At 38.2% G+C, this 14779-nt stretch overlaps 1 protein-coding gene across 1 annotated transcript in view; it reads left to right on the forward strand.

Moving 5' to 3' along the window:
• Positions 1-14779, forward strand: part of LOC136858180 (27 kDa hemolymph protein) — a 76107-nt gene that overhangs the window by 34422 nt on the left and 26906 nt on the right. Inside the window, exon 2 of the mRNA XM_067137538.2 lies at positions 456-655. Coding sequence (XP_066993639.1) covers positions 456-655 — 200 coding nt within the window. The remainder of the gene's footprint in view (positions 1-455; positions 656-14779) is intronic.

The raw sequence follows: 14779 nt of genomic DNA on the forward strand, positions 1-14779 counted from the left end.
ACACAAACATCAGAGCTGATGCCTCAGTAACTGAAATTATCTTATTATTACAGTAGTCAGTCCCAAAAACTAGGCGAGTTGGCCGTGCGGTTAGGGGCGTGCAGCTGTGAGCTTGCATCTGGCAGATAGTGGGTTCGAATCCCACTGTTGGCAGCCCTGAAGATGGTTTTCTGTGGTTTCCTGTTTTCACACCAGGCAAATGCTGGTGCTGTACCTAATTATGGCCACGGCCGCTTCCTTCCAACTCTTAGCCCTTTCCCATCCTATCGTCACCATAAGACCTATCTGTATCAGTGCGACGTAAAGCCACTAGCAAAAAAAATCCCAAAAAAGCATAACATATGTGCACATGTGAAAATATTAAGGTTCGCTTTATTTCAGTTGCTAACAAACACATTGGAGTGATTTCAATTTGTAATTCCTTGAAGATAAATCATCATTTTTTTTTTTTGCAGGTATAACTATAGTAGGTGGCTTGAGCTCATCAGATACAACAGATTTAGAAGCTATAGGCAACAAACTAGCTGACAATTTGCCAGATGTGCAGGATCTCCCCATAAATGCATCCCATATACCAACTCAAGAAGAAGCCGAAGAATTAATGAAAGAAAAGTGTTTAAAAAATGGGGGTGAAGGAGCTTTTGAAAGAGCTCAGGTAAGTTGGCTATGTAAACAAGATTCCTAATCTTATCACTCGGTTAAGAGTTAGCAGCAGGATGTGCCCTTTATTTCTTGGCCAGTAGAGTTGCTACACTGTGGTCTAGTGGGTACTGCTTATCATTTGCTCTTTCTTATTAACTGTAACTTAATCTTATACTATCATTCATATAACAAGTATGTTTTAAAATTAAATTTTGATCCAAGTTTGTTATATATGTATTGCTTCTAAATACAAAACTATTTATGCAAAAATAAATTCTTTCTTCCTTTCTACACTCCCACTTAGTTCTGTGATTGTGGATTATCGTAATTACCTAAACATTCATGGCTGAGTGGTTAAAATGATAATATGACTTAGAATTTAAGTAAAGGGAAAGAAAGAATTTAGTCTGTCCAGAGTTCATTCCATAGCAGGTAACTTTGGATCATATTTTCGGTTAGGGTCGTGTACCTGTAAGTGTGCATTTGGGAGATGGTGGATTTGAATCCTACATTTGGCAGCCCTGGGGATAGTTTTCCATGGTTTCCCATTTTCACACTGGGCAAATGCTGGGGCTGTACCTTAAGTCCACGGCCACTTCCTTCCCAATCCTAGCCCTTTCTTATCCTCAAATCATCAAAAACCTTTGGTAAGTGCGATGTTAAACCACTAGCACAAAATAGGCTGTACAGCCAGCAACTCATTGCAGAGTTTTGGGCAGTGGTAAATAACGAGACTCCTTAAAGCGGCAAATGGCTTTGGGTGGAGGAGCTCTTTAAGGTGGGTGCTGGACCCCAGTGGTTGAAATACCAGTAATCCAGCATGCAGCATCTATTGTCCAGATTAGAGGTGGCCTCATTGAAACCTGACAGTTACGTGTAAAACATTTTTGGGTGGGGCAAGCCCATTGTAATAATAGCCTAATATGAAGTGTCAAAGAGGATCAGCACAAGAAAAGGGCAAAATGAAGGTCACTGATTCACAACCCCACCCAGGAGCTCCCTCGATAATGTTGATGAAAGAAGTAGTAGTAACGGAAAGGAACAAACAACTTCAAATCGTGGCATGTATAGAAAGATATAAACATCAATAGAAATACATAATAGGATAAACACAATGACAGGTCAGCATTAAGAGAGGGAGGAATAGAAAACGTAAAACAAGTCTTCACATTTTCATACACTGGTATCCTGAAGCAGGTGGGTTCTCTCGTCATCAGTCCCAATTTTTCTATATCCAAGTAGAGCTAGTTTCTGCTTCCCAGCTTCATCAGGAGAGTGGGTTTCAACACTGATTGTAGGGCTATCTTGACAGATCTTCACTCTTGAAGTACCGAACAAATGGCTACGCAGTTTAGGTTTAGTGGGTTCAAACCCCACTGTTGGCAGCCCAGAAGATGGTTTCCTGTGGTTTCACCATTTTTTCACCAGGCAAATGCTGGGGTTGTACCTTAAGGCCACAATCACTTCCTTCCCACTCCTAGCCCTTTCCTATCCCATCATTGCCATAAGACATATCTGTGTTGGTGCAACGTAAAGCAAATTATAGAGGGGGGGGGGGGGAAAGCACTCTTGATGTGAGAAATGGAGGATGAGAAAGCTGGGACAAAGCGGAGACTGGACAAGTTTTACTCCGGGTACTGCGGTTTACCCTGTCATATTTCATTCGAGTAACACTCCATTATCATTTCATTTCATCTGTCATGCATTAATCATTGACCCAGAGGAGTGCGACAGGCTTCGGCAGCTGGCACAATTCCTATCCTCGCTGCTAGATGGGGCTTCATTCATTCCAATCCTGACTCAGATGACTGGAAACAGGCTGTGGATTTTCATATTGTATGGAAATGTTAGCAAGAGCTGAAAAGAAAGGTTTCATACAAGTAGTTCAACAAAGGAGTAAACAAAGCCTGGTTTCCAGTCCTGAAAGCCTTAAAACGTGGAGGATATGATGGCCATGGCAAGCAGAAAAAGCAACTGGTGATCAGTTGCCTGTCTCTGCCAATGCAGATCGACGTACATCGGGCTCCTTAATCTAAAATGCTAAAATTAACTCAGTGATTTACTTGAGCGCTCACGACAACAGCTAGTTTATTTACGCACCCCAACCGGAGGCTAGCTTATTCCTGGAATTTCAAGACAGTAGCCAACCAAGGCCAACGTTTAAGACTTTCCTTGTTTGCTTCAGTTTGAATACGACAACCCCCCTGGAGCCTGTTAGTGTGAGACGCCATGCACGAAGCCGGAAAGCTTGACCTATTAAGAAGAAGCTTCTAGAATGGATTCGATGGAGGGATTGATTAATGTAGTAGAGGGAGAGAAAACTTCAGTATGATTGGAACATGGAATATATTAACTGAGGAGTCCAATAAGTAGATATATACGAGAGACTTAGGCCCTTAGGTCTCAGTTGGCATTAGTATTTCGAGAGTCTCACTTGGCATTATAACTTGGGTAGAGCCACATGATATAAGATCAGTTTAGAGACTTACTTCTAAATTGCCGTAGCAATGACTTTTTGCAGTTTAGCGACAGAGCTGTTATACTTTTATTTCTTGTACTTTGTACATTAACTCATGGCGAGTTACTTCATTTGAATACTTGCAGTTATAATTTCCAGTACAAAACGGACAAGAGACCTATTGTGTCTCAAACAGGCATAGAGAGATTTTTATATCTAGAGGAAGAATCATTTTAATTTGAAAAAATGCAGATTTTTCCACTCTAAAGTACCCATAGTTGTCTTTTCAGTAGGACTGATATCTGTTTTATAGATATTGGTGTAATAGGGAGTGGTAATGTTAGAGAAGATGTCTTTCAACTCTTGCTTTACAAAAGAAAATAATTTATAAAATCCTCCTATCAGTACAATTCAAGTCATCTGTTAGATGAAGCAAAGTCTATACATGTTTCAGCCTAATCTCAAGGCCATCTTCAGTAGTAAAACAATGATTACATAATGTACAAACAAATTAAAAATCGTAATGATGTGAAGTGACAGTGATCATGATTAGTGAGTTAAAAACACATTGAGGTGCAAAGTCCTCTCGTCTAATAGATCTTGCTGACTGTTAAATAAAACACTATGCTGAGGAGTGTAGTGAGACCGTCTTCGGTGAAACGTCAGGACCATTGCATGCTCCTGGACCATGGCATACAAACCCGGAAAATAGTGACAAGATAAAACAAAATCGTCATACTTATTGACCTGAAACAAAATAAAAGCAATATGTATATAACTAAATACAGTGAAACATGGGCTACAAATGTGTCTTCTTATATTTTCGTTTGGAAAATGAAAGAAAATTATCTCAATGTTGCATGTGACAATCTCATTTCTAGCTAAAACATGTAATGAATACATAGGGGAATTTGTCCAAGATACTCGCTTCACAATTATGTACAATTATTAATGACCATCTATGCAATATTGGTACTTTTAACTGATATTACATTGTAGTGCTATTCTTATGAGTAATATGCATAATCCTCACTTCTATCCTTTCATTAAAAAGACTTTAATTCAGTTACAATAAATTCACATCCCTTGGTAGATTTCCTAATGGTGATATTCCGAAGTTCCCTTACCATAGTACGTCTTTTTATTATTTCTGCCTCATTAAATTCATTCAAATAATCCTCTGTAACTTTTCTCAGACATATAAATTCATTTTGGAGACTCGGTCACCGTACTATGTCACCTATGTTTCAAAACCGAATTCATTACCACGAATATTCACAACCTTATTCAAGGAATTCTCTTTCCATATTAAATGTTCCGAAGACACCCTATCATTTGTTTATACTTCCAACAAACTGTAAACATAGGCTGGGTCATAACCAAATATCGTTAAATAATTCATGTACTAATATAAATCTATAAATCGCCTTCCTACCTTTTAAATATCTTGATTATATCGCATGACTCTGACGTGGTTGTAAGGCTTGCGTGTTTCAAAATCCACCAAGCTATGTCGGTAGTGTTGCTACTGGTAAGGGCCTCTCTTGCCAGACAGGTTGGTGGTGAAGAACTAGACTAAGAATTAGAATTTTGCTTTATTTTGTGCTGACATAGTTCTTGTGGCAACAATAGAATAGGAAAGTAAGGAAACAACCGTGGCCTTAATTAAGGTACAGGCCCAGCATTTGGCTGTTGTAAAAATGGGAAACCATGGAGAACCACCGTCAGGGCTGCCAGCAATGGGGATTAAACCCACTATATCCTGAATGCAAGCTGATAGGTATGTGATATAGACTCGGAAGCAACTCAAATGGGAAAAGGGATCTTGAAGCTGGCAGTGAAGACATTCCCTCTAGGATGAGGGTATGCCTGAATAAAAGTCCCCTGGTTCTCCAAGTTGGAAGCTCTGCTACAAGCCAGCTCCCTGTACAGGTAAAAAGGAACTGCTACATATGTATCCCAGAAAGAAAGAAAGAAAGAAGGAAAGAAATCTGTGGATCTCGTGGAAAACATGACTATTCAAATGTGGAACATATAGGGACTGAGCAATAAATTCCAGGAAGTCATATCAGCGATTGAGAAACAGCGAACAGATATTCTAGTTTTGACAGAGACAAAAAGGAATGGTGAAAAGTGAAGATCTTGGCAAATACCAGCATATATGGAATGGTGTTGGCAAGAGTACATGGGCTAAAGCTGGAGTGTCCATTTTGGTCAAGAAGAGATGGAAGGGAAGAATAAAGAAGTCGGAGGAGACAAATGAGAGGTTCTTGAAATTGGTGATTGAAACGTTTGGTAGTAAAGTGATTATAATAGCAACCAACGTATGCTCCTTGTGAGGATGGCTGCTGTGGCTAGTACAAAGGAATATTTTGACTCCCTTAGAGATATTATCGGGGCAACTTCTTCACACCAAGAACTGTTTGTACTGGGGGACTTGAACAGTAGAGTTTGGTTTCGATCGAATAATGTGGTTGGGAAATTTGGTGAAGAAACACTGAACAACGGATGTAGATTAAGTATGTGATCGGACACACTATCAAATTATGAATTTTTTTTTTCAACATACATATATCCATAAGTATACATGAATCCAGTCGACTAGGAATTTATGATAAATTATTGATTTAGTAATCACAAGACGAGACAGAGGAGCTGTAGTTCAGGATGTGAGAGTGTTTTGTAGACCAGAATGTGGAACAGGTCACCAAATGATAGTAGGGAGATTTATAATTCCTCTAACGTCGCAGGATGTTGAAACGGAATAACAGGAAGGAATCATTACTGATATGTCGCAACTAAATGTGCAGCCTTTGCAGGAAGTGGAAACGTCTGTAAAAGTAAATTAAGCTGCATATTTCAATGAATATCCCAACTCATCTGAAAGTTATTCATTGTATACATAAAAGAAAATACCAAGCTCGATAGCTGTAGTCGCTTGAGTACGGCTAGTATCCAGTAATCAGAAGATAGTGGGTTCAAGCCCCACTGTCGGCAGCCCTGAAGATGGTTTTCTGTGGTTTCCCATTTTCACACCAGGCAAATACCGGGGCTTTACCTTAAATAAGGCCACAGCTGCTTTCTTCCCATCGTCCCATCTGTGTCGGTGTGGCGTAAAGCAACTTGCAAAAAAATAAAAAAATAAAATAAAAGAAAATCCCTTAATAACATTATTCATCTACAATGATCATTACTAAACTCAAGTTCAGAACATATGAGTTTTCACGTCAAACTGAAGAACAACTTATTTGCTTGATGTAGTATTGTGACCAAAACTGCAACAACACCCATTATAATTTACAAGACATAATGAAACTCCCACATTACTCACATGTATATCCCTTACATTTTAAATAGTACATCATGAACACAGATAATTCTAAAGACACTCTTTATAATAAATTTACTCAAGTAGCTCAAATAGTCATGAATACTAACCTACATTTACAATAAATGTGTCCTAAAGGAAATAGTAGAAGGTGAATTTGAAAACTTAGAACAATAACAAAAGGGAAGATAAAAGGTACTTATGGTTGACGTCTTCACCCCATTGTCTCAAATTTCTGTAGTTTCCTCTTTTGACAGTCCTTCCTTCATCTTTCATCCTGAATACTTATGAAGGTTAGCTGGACGCAGCGAGACATACAGAGCCATAGCACACTGAAGGAATCGTACGCTAAGACGGGCTCTCACTCTCAGCTCATTTGAAAATAATACCCATTAGCATTCACTGTCCTCTTCTTACAGGGAGCTTTAAATAATGTATGGATTTATTTGCAGCGTTAAAAAGGTAGTCAAAACGTAACTCCAAAGTAACTAGCTAGTAAATAGGTAGGCTATTAGGTTCTTCTATTTATTAGTTAATGAATCAGTATTATAACTTAGTTGACATTTGACAATTAATTCAACTCAACCCTCTAGTCTACGTTATGAGCTTATGTCTATAAGTCATGCTCGTGACCTCGAAATTGTCTGTTTTATATTGGGAAGAACCGTTCAATATTTTCTCAGCTCGTGTGTCACATCATTGCACAAGACTTCAATAATCTAATCGTGAGATCACTGGTGTATGTGGACAGTGGATAAGTGAGCCATCTGACGCAGTAACTTAAATGATGTTGAATCAGAAAACCACAGGGCTACTCTGCATCTCGGGTAGCCTATACAAAATATGATGATTTAAAAAAACCCTCTACAGATAGACAGGTTTTTAAAGTTGACCGAGCGAGTTGGGCATGCGGTGAGGGTCGCATAGCTATGAGCTTGCATTCGGGGGATGGTGGGTTCATATCCTACCGTCAGCAGCCTTTAAGATGGTTTTCTGTGGTTTCCCATTTTCACAACAGGCAAATACCTGTTGTACCTTAATTAAGGCCATGGCTGCTTCCTTTCCACTTCAAGTTCATCGTCGCATAAGGCCTGTCTGTGTCGGTGCGAGGTAAAGCAACTTATTTGATTTATATTTAATATGTAGGCTACTTATTGCAAACACAGGTATTTTTACATCTAATTCTGTATGTATATATATAATAGAGTTGTGACTTTCAGAGAACTGAGGGGAAACCATAAGTTAGTGCATAAAATTTGAATTATGTCAGTTCTTCTTATTATTAACTACGTAAGTTTTGTACTGTAATGTAACGAGTATGTATAGTACCACACAAGTGCCTATTTTTTTCCTGCATTACCTTATAAACTTATTTGTTTTGTCTTATTGTGTACAATGAAATTTCCATGTTCTTTGAAATCATTTAAGAAAAGACTAGGCAAACAATTGATTGGGAATCTCCCATCTGCGCGACAGCTCTAATTGCAGATCACTGATAATTGTGCATACAGATATTTTTTCATTTGATTCTATATACTTATTTAATGGAGTTGTCACATCAAAATTTGATGTGAAGAGGTGGCTGCCAGGAGAGATCTGAATCTGAAAGCGAGATGATGTGTAGGAAAACAGTTCACTGAATGAAGACCAGATGACAGCAGCAAGCTTTGAATGTTGTTGCTGCTGTCTTATCAGTAGACACTACCGTACACAGATGTAATGGGAACGGTGACTCTAATGTGCTGTGAATCGGATCACTGTTCTGATTCAGTAACGTGAACAGAATCAAATTAATGGAATAAGTAAAATGGATCAAATAGCCCATCACTAATTTGCATGTCTCTTGGCTTTTCCAAGTGAAAATGTTTCGGTTTTAATTTTAATTTTTTGGTAGTGGTTTTCGGTTAATGTCTCAGACACATTGTAGGTTTTTGGTGGTGCAGGGATCGGAAAGAGCTAGGATTGGGAAGGTGGATGTGGACTTCACTGAAGTAGAGAACCAGCATTTTGCTAGTGTGAAAATAGGAAGCCATGGAAAACTATCTTCAGGGCTGCCAACAGTAGGATTCGAACTCACTATCTCACAAATCCAAATTCACAGCTACATGACCCAAACGATGTAGCCTACTTGCTTGTGGGTGTGGTTGTGTATGAGCTTTCTCCAGCAAATTGCATTTATGATTGTGATGCTGATAAGAAATTTTGAATAATTATAATGGTAGTGGTTTTATGCCCTGCTAACTACTTCTGTGGTCTTTGGATGTGCTGAGGTACCAAAATTTTTTCCCACAGGAGTTCTTTTAAATTTACGAACCAGAGGCTAGCATATTTGAGCACCTTCAAATATCAGACTGAACTGGAATCACATTTGTTTCATGGGGTCTATTGAATTTTCGGTTAAATGTAAACTTCAAATTAGCGTCTATACTGTAATTTCCCATAACTGTGTTCCTCTTTTAGTATATTTATCCCGTTCACTCATAAATGCTACAGTGGAATGTAAAAAATACATTCGTAACTCTATAACTGAATACAGATAAGGTCACCTGTACACAATTTTTTATATTACATTTAAAATATATTAATAATTAAATAAAAAAATGTAGACTATAGTTGTATGTCACAAGTGCCCAACTATGTTCTAACATTGTTTTTTCTCCTTGGATCATATTTATCATTACCTGCAGTGATTTAATGTTTTTATGTTTAATCATATTAATTAATTCATTATAAGTAAAAAATTGAGCATTTTTGAAAAATAACAATACCTTTATCAGCCCCAGTGAGAATTTAATTTTTTCACAGAATACAAATTTCTCTTAAGTCTTTTTTGTTTCCTGTTCTACAAATTGCTCCATTCACCAAAACCTATTTACCTTCATAATTTACAATGATAAAGTCTTTGTATCTCAGTGAATTTTCACTTTATACGAAGGAAGTATGATGTCCATCTTCTGATTCTTGGAGATTAGAATCTATGGCTAATAGACAACTGGCCATTGCTCCAACTTTTCTCTTGCTCATTATTTGTTATTTCAGTTTCAGTGACCTGAAATTCACTGTTCAAAATGTTTAAAAATGAATAAACTCTTCAAAATTTAAAACATCGTTTGTGAAGGTTAATGTAGTTTTAATGTTATGTAAACACTGAACTATAGTTGTTTCAAGTTACGATTTTCCTTTTTAACATTAACAACCCCATGCATAGTTTAATAATCAGAGATAATTATATCTTAAAAATATCACCAATAAACTTAATTACAAATACAATATTCCCTTTGTAACTGTAATTGGGATAATTATGCCTACATGTACGAATAATAATAAATAGAATAATAATAATACAAAAATAATAATAATAATAAAATTAATGATAATAAAACTGACACTTAATATGAAAAGTGAAATAGTAAAATGACACAGAAGCGGTGGTTACACATCAAAACATGGAAACATGATGGTTAACTAATCAAAACGTACAATAGAACCAAATGCAAGGGAACACTTACAGGCCTAATAATGACAACAAATGAGGATTGTGGAAGGTGCAGGATCCCTATGAGGTCCATGGGAAGGTATGACGTTATGGGGGAGAAAAGACACAAGAAACACCCTCTAGCTCAACTATATTAAAATTAACAAAACAAACATTGCAAGAAACAAGTTAAATAACATAGCAACTGATACTTAACTCACAAATCAAATCTGTTTAACGACAGATACAGAGCAGCTAAACAAATGAAAATCTAATCAGGATATTTGAATCACTTGGTAAAATACAAGTTTAACGTCGTAGGCTTATGCAGAATTACATGGTTTTTTATTAAAAATGCAAGTGAATGAATTAAAATTACAAATGACGGGAATCTAGGGCAAACTCAGACATGTTAAATTTAAAACTTCGAAAAAGACATTAAACAAGAAAATACCGACACGCAAAAGGAATTAAATTAAATGAAATGAAATCAGAAAACCTTGAAATGGCAATAGAAATGGCACTTACCAATAAGGAGGTAGGGTTCCGGGAAGGGGAAACCCTCGAGCACATGCACACTTGGGGATGCTCAGACGGAATCGATGGGGTCTAATCGCATCTCGCACGCGAAGCGGCCTAAGGCCGGAAATTGACAAATCACAATCCACCAATAGGACTCTGTTCCACTAGATTCCCGTTCTTTTCACCAATTCAATTGCATGACCATGTATGGTCATTTCCTGGCCTACTGGTGCAAGAGGAATTACATTACCTGTTTCTACATCGGTAACTGCACGTGCGTTATAGGATGCTTCAAAATTAAAGCACCTTACAAAATTTTCCATCAGATTACAATTTTGACATACAGAATTAGAAGAAATAATTTTCAAATAATTCTTCAAGAAATTCTTCAAGTTAAAACGTCCCAAGTGTCTTTTCTTCATGCTTGCTGACATTAATTTAAATGATCAATTACATAAAATTTACATACAAAAAAAATCACTTCGAAAATAATTCTTGCATCTTACAATGTTCATTCTGTCCACCAATAAAATGGTACACCTATTAAGAAACACTTTAATCACTGATTTTCACTCTCTCCCACCACCGATTACACCTTTGTTTCTTACCTTACTCCCAGTGTACAACAAAGTTTGCAGAAGTGTCACCTCACAACAAAATTGCTTTCTCCAAATAAAGGCTGTCTCCAGCTGTTGCTTCTTTCTTGGTAGTAAATTAGTTCCTCCAAAGAGGGCACCATTAACTAAGCTTCAGTGTTCAACATAAACATGTTGCTAAACGGAGAACTAACTAGAAGAATTGGTTAACACAAAAGTGTACTGTGGACCATTATAGCCTGGGCTATAGTTATTGGAAATTACGGTATGTAGTTTCCATTACACAGCATATGAGAAGAGCACACAAGGAGAAGCCAGACCATGCGTCCAACCGATTTCAATGATGTACCTATTGGGAGACACTCAACAGTTACTCGTGTACAAGTTTAGGTCAATACGATTTAATTTTCGAAAAAATTGAGTTCAAATGTCATGATGCAGGATTCACTTCAGACCAAGTGGAGGTGATAGAACACCAAAAGGTGAACAAATATTCTTTAAACATGTCAGGTCTGCAACCTAATAATTTCTGAAATATTGATGAATCCCTGATTCCAATGCAGCACGTATATACTTGGAAAGTTACACCGGAGTCAACCGGCGCGATGGCAGAGTGGTCACCGTACTTGTCTGCAAACCTCGATGACGTGAATTTGAGTCTTGTTGCAGCTATATTTTTTGTGCAAAATATACATATTTTATTAAGTGACTTTACCTCGCACCAACAGATAGATCTTATGGTGACAGTGGGATTGGGAAGGAAGCGTCCATAGCCTTAATTAGGGTACAGCCTCAGCATTTGTTTGGTGTGGAAATGGGAAACCACGGTAAACCATCTACAGGACTGCAGACAGTGGAGCTCAAACCCACTCTCTCCCGAATGCAAGCTCACAGTTGTGCGCTCCTAACGGCATGGCCAACTCATTCCGTAAAATTATTTGAGGGAATGTGAAGATAAAAATAGTACAAAAAATATTACAGAATTTACAATATATGCATTTTTGTACAAAAAAAATACCCGCAACGAGACTCGTATTCAAGTCATTGAGGTTCGCGAACAAGTACGGTAACCAATCGGCCACTGCTCCTGTTGACCGCGATGTAAGTCTCCAAGTATGTATGTGTTGCATTGAAATTGGGGATTCATCAGTTTTTCAGATATGATTAGGGTGCGGACCCAACATGTTTAAGTAAAATTTGTTACCATTGATACTTTCGCGGCTCATAATTGTAGACGTGATACAGGCTTTCTGGGCTTATGCAGTGTCAAGAAAATCTCGACTGTTCAAAAGGAAGAATTTTCCAATAATGAAGGTTTGAATTTAACTGTTAGTAATAGGAAGTGGTACATTCATTTGTCACCAGATGGCTCACTGTACGCTGGCACAGCACTAGCATTCCAAGTGGGAGCTGACGATATCATCTAGAGTTGGTCTGGGAGGGGGGCATAACAGGTGTACATAGTATGAAAGAATGGCATTAATACAAGCCTGGAATGGAACATTTGGTGATGAGGAATGTGTGAATTAGGAAAACACCGAAATGAAATGACAATAGTGAAAGGACAGGGAAAAGATCTACCTATGTAAATCCTTAATGGCTGACAACCATGTATTACTTAATTGATAGCCAGTGTCTCTTTTGAAATTGTTAGGACTTCTAAGTATTTCCATGGCTTCCTGTATAATCCTAGACCTGTAGTATTTAGTGTGGGCAAGAGCTCGAACATCTTGGAACAAGACATCATGATCCGACAATAGGGCATGTTCAACTATTGCTGATTTGTCTGGCTGGTTGAGATGAATATTTCATTCAGGTTCCTTATACGAGTAGCAATGGGCTGGTATGTTTGGCCAGTGTATACCCTGCTGCAAGTACAGGGTATTTTGTATACCCCAGGGTGTAAGAGTGGGGACAATTTGTCCTTGGTTTTACCTAAACTGTGAGCAATTTTAGTGACGATGCTAAACACGGTTTTAATATTGTGCGTGCGGAGGACCTTGGCAGTTTGATCTGTGGTATTGTGAATGTAAGGCAGGCAGTTCGCTTTACTTCTTCTTTCCATGAGCTTCACTTAGTCGTCCCTCGGGGATGCAGGGCTCTATGAATCTGTACATCACTGTAACAATTACCCTTGAACGTGACTTTGAGTGTGTCCATCGCCTCCTGGATGTTTGATGGCTCACAAATTCATATCGCCCTCTTCGTGAGTACTTGTGCAATTCATGATCATACACTTCGCCTTTACAGTACAAATTGCCTGTCTTTATTAAGACAACATTAAAATTGTAACAATGATATTGAACGTATTAACCCTTAATTACTCGCGTTGGGTCACAGAGGCCTGAGTGAATGTTCTTTTATCTATTTTCATTGATACATGGTGGTATAAAAATCGCCAGGGCTATGTAATTTTATCTGCTGTTGAGTTATTTGTCATACTGCAGTATAGATCACTGTTCACAATAATTTCTTGCCCTCTGCTATTGTTATGAGATTTTACCAAATGCGAGTGTGTGTGTGTTCTGCTAGAAGATATACGTAGAAATGACTAGAAAATTAGTTAGCGTCTACATTGATTTTTTATTTCATGTGTGTTACGTTATGGTGTAGCTGTATGGTTTAACTGGTTAGCATTCTGGCTTTTACTCCAAGGGTTCCTGGGTTTGATTCCCGGCTGAGTTAGTGATTTTGACCTTCGTTGGTTATTTCCTCCAGCTCATGACTGGGTGTTTGTGCTGCATTCAGTATTAGATTTCATCATGTGCTTTGCCCCATTCTCACAAGTGAACAGGTCGCCCACATATGCGTCAACTTGAAGTAGCTGCAGCAGGCCATTTTAATGTGTGTGTGTGTGTGTGTGTGCGCGCGTGTGTGGTGTGTAACATGTGTATAAAGATGGACACAAACATGCAGTTGCCAATCGACAGGAATCTACCAGTTAAAGTATAACAATAAAAGTTTAACACCCTAGGCCCGGTCAAGACTCGAAGCCAGAGCACTTTGAACCAAAGGCCACTACGCTGATCATTCAGCCAAGGAACAGGACTTTATATTTTGCATAAGAATGAATAATTTCACTCATATTATGCCATGAAAACACTTTTTTTTTTTTCAACTGTGGGTCAGAAAGACCTGACGCGAGTGTTGATGTACCTTTCTGTCACGCAAGTACTTAAGGGTTAAGTATAAAAATTCAATGATTGCGTCCAGCTAAAATGCGACGTATGAAACGTCATGTCATAACAATACTAAAATATTGGAATTTAAAATAGCACAGATGAAAATCTTAGGTGAGCTTTCTGTGTGTTGAATGAATACTTGATGCACTCGTTGTTGACAGCTGTGTAATTGTCTGTAATATGCACAGACTGTTCAAAGCCTTGGTTGCTTTGTAAGCAAATATACAAGGAGGTGGAATATTTGATTTGAACTGCATAAATTGCTTTGAGAGTTGTGCCGCAGTAACGAAGTTGGTCTAAAAATACAAATACAGTCATCTATAAGCGAAAAATAAAATAAAATAGATCAGCTAACTAGTCTTAAGTGACATAATGGCACATCCGGCTACTCATGTCCTGCCCTGGACCTACCTCTCCTTAAATTCCAGCGCTAAGTAAGTTCTGTACTGGGAAGTCGTTTGGAAGGCGAGCTACCTAGGCGGAGAAACTGTAGAGGGGCTGATCCAGTGTGTGTGTGTGTGTGTGGGGGGGGGGGGTTGAGAGAGTGTGTTGACCTAATGTGGTGCCTAGCCTTGT

Source organism: Anabrus simplex, chromosome 1 (genome assembly GCF_040414725.1).
Source record: "Anabrus simplex isolate iqAnaSimp1 chromosome 1, ASM4041472v1, whole genome shotgun sequence".
In the NCBI taxonomy this organism is placed as follows: domain Eukaryota; kingdom Metazoa; phylum Arthropoda; class Insecta; order Orthoptera; family Tettigoniidae; genus Anabrus; species Anabrus simplex.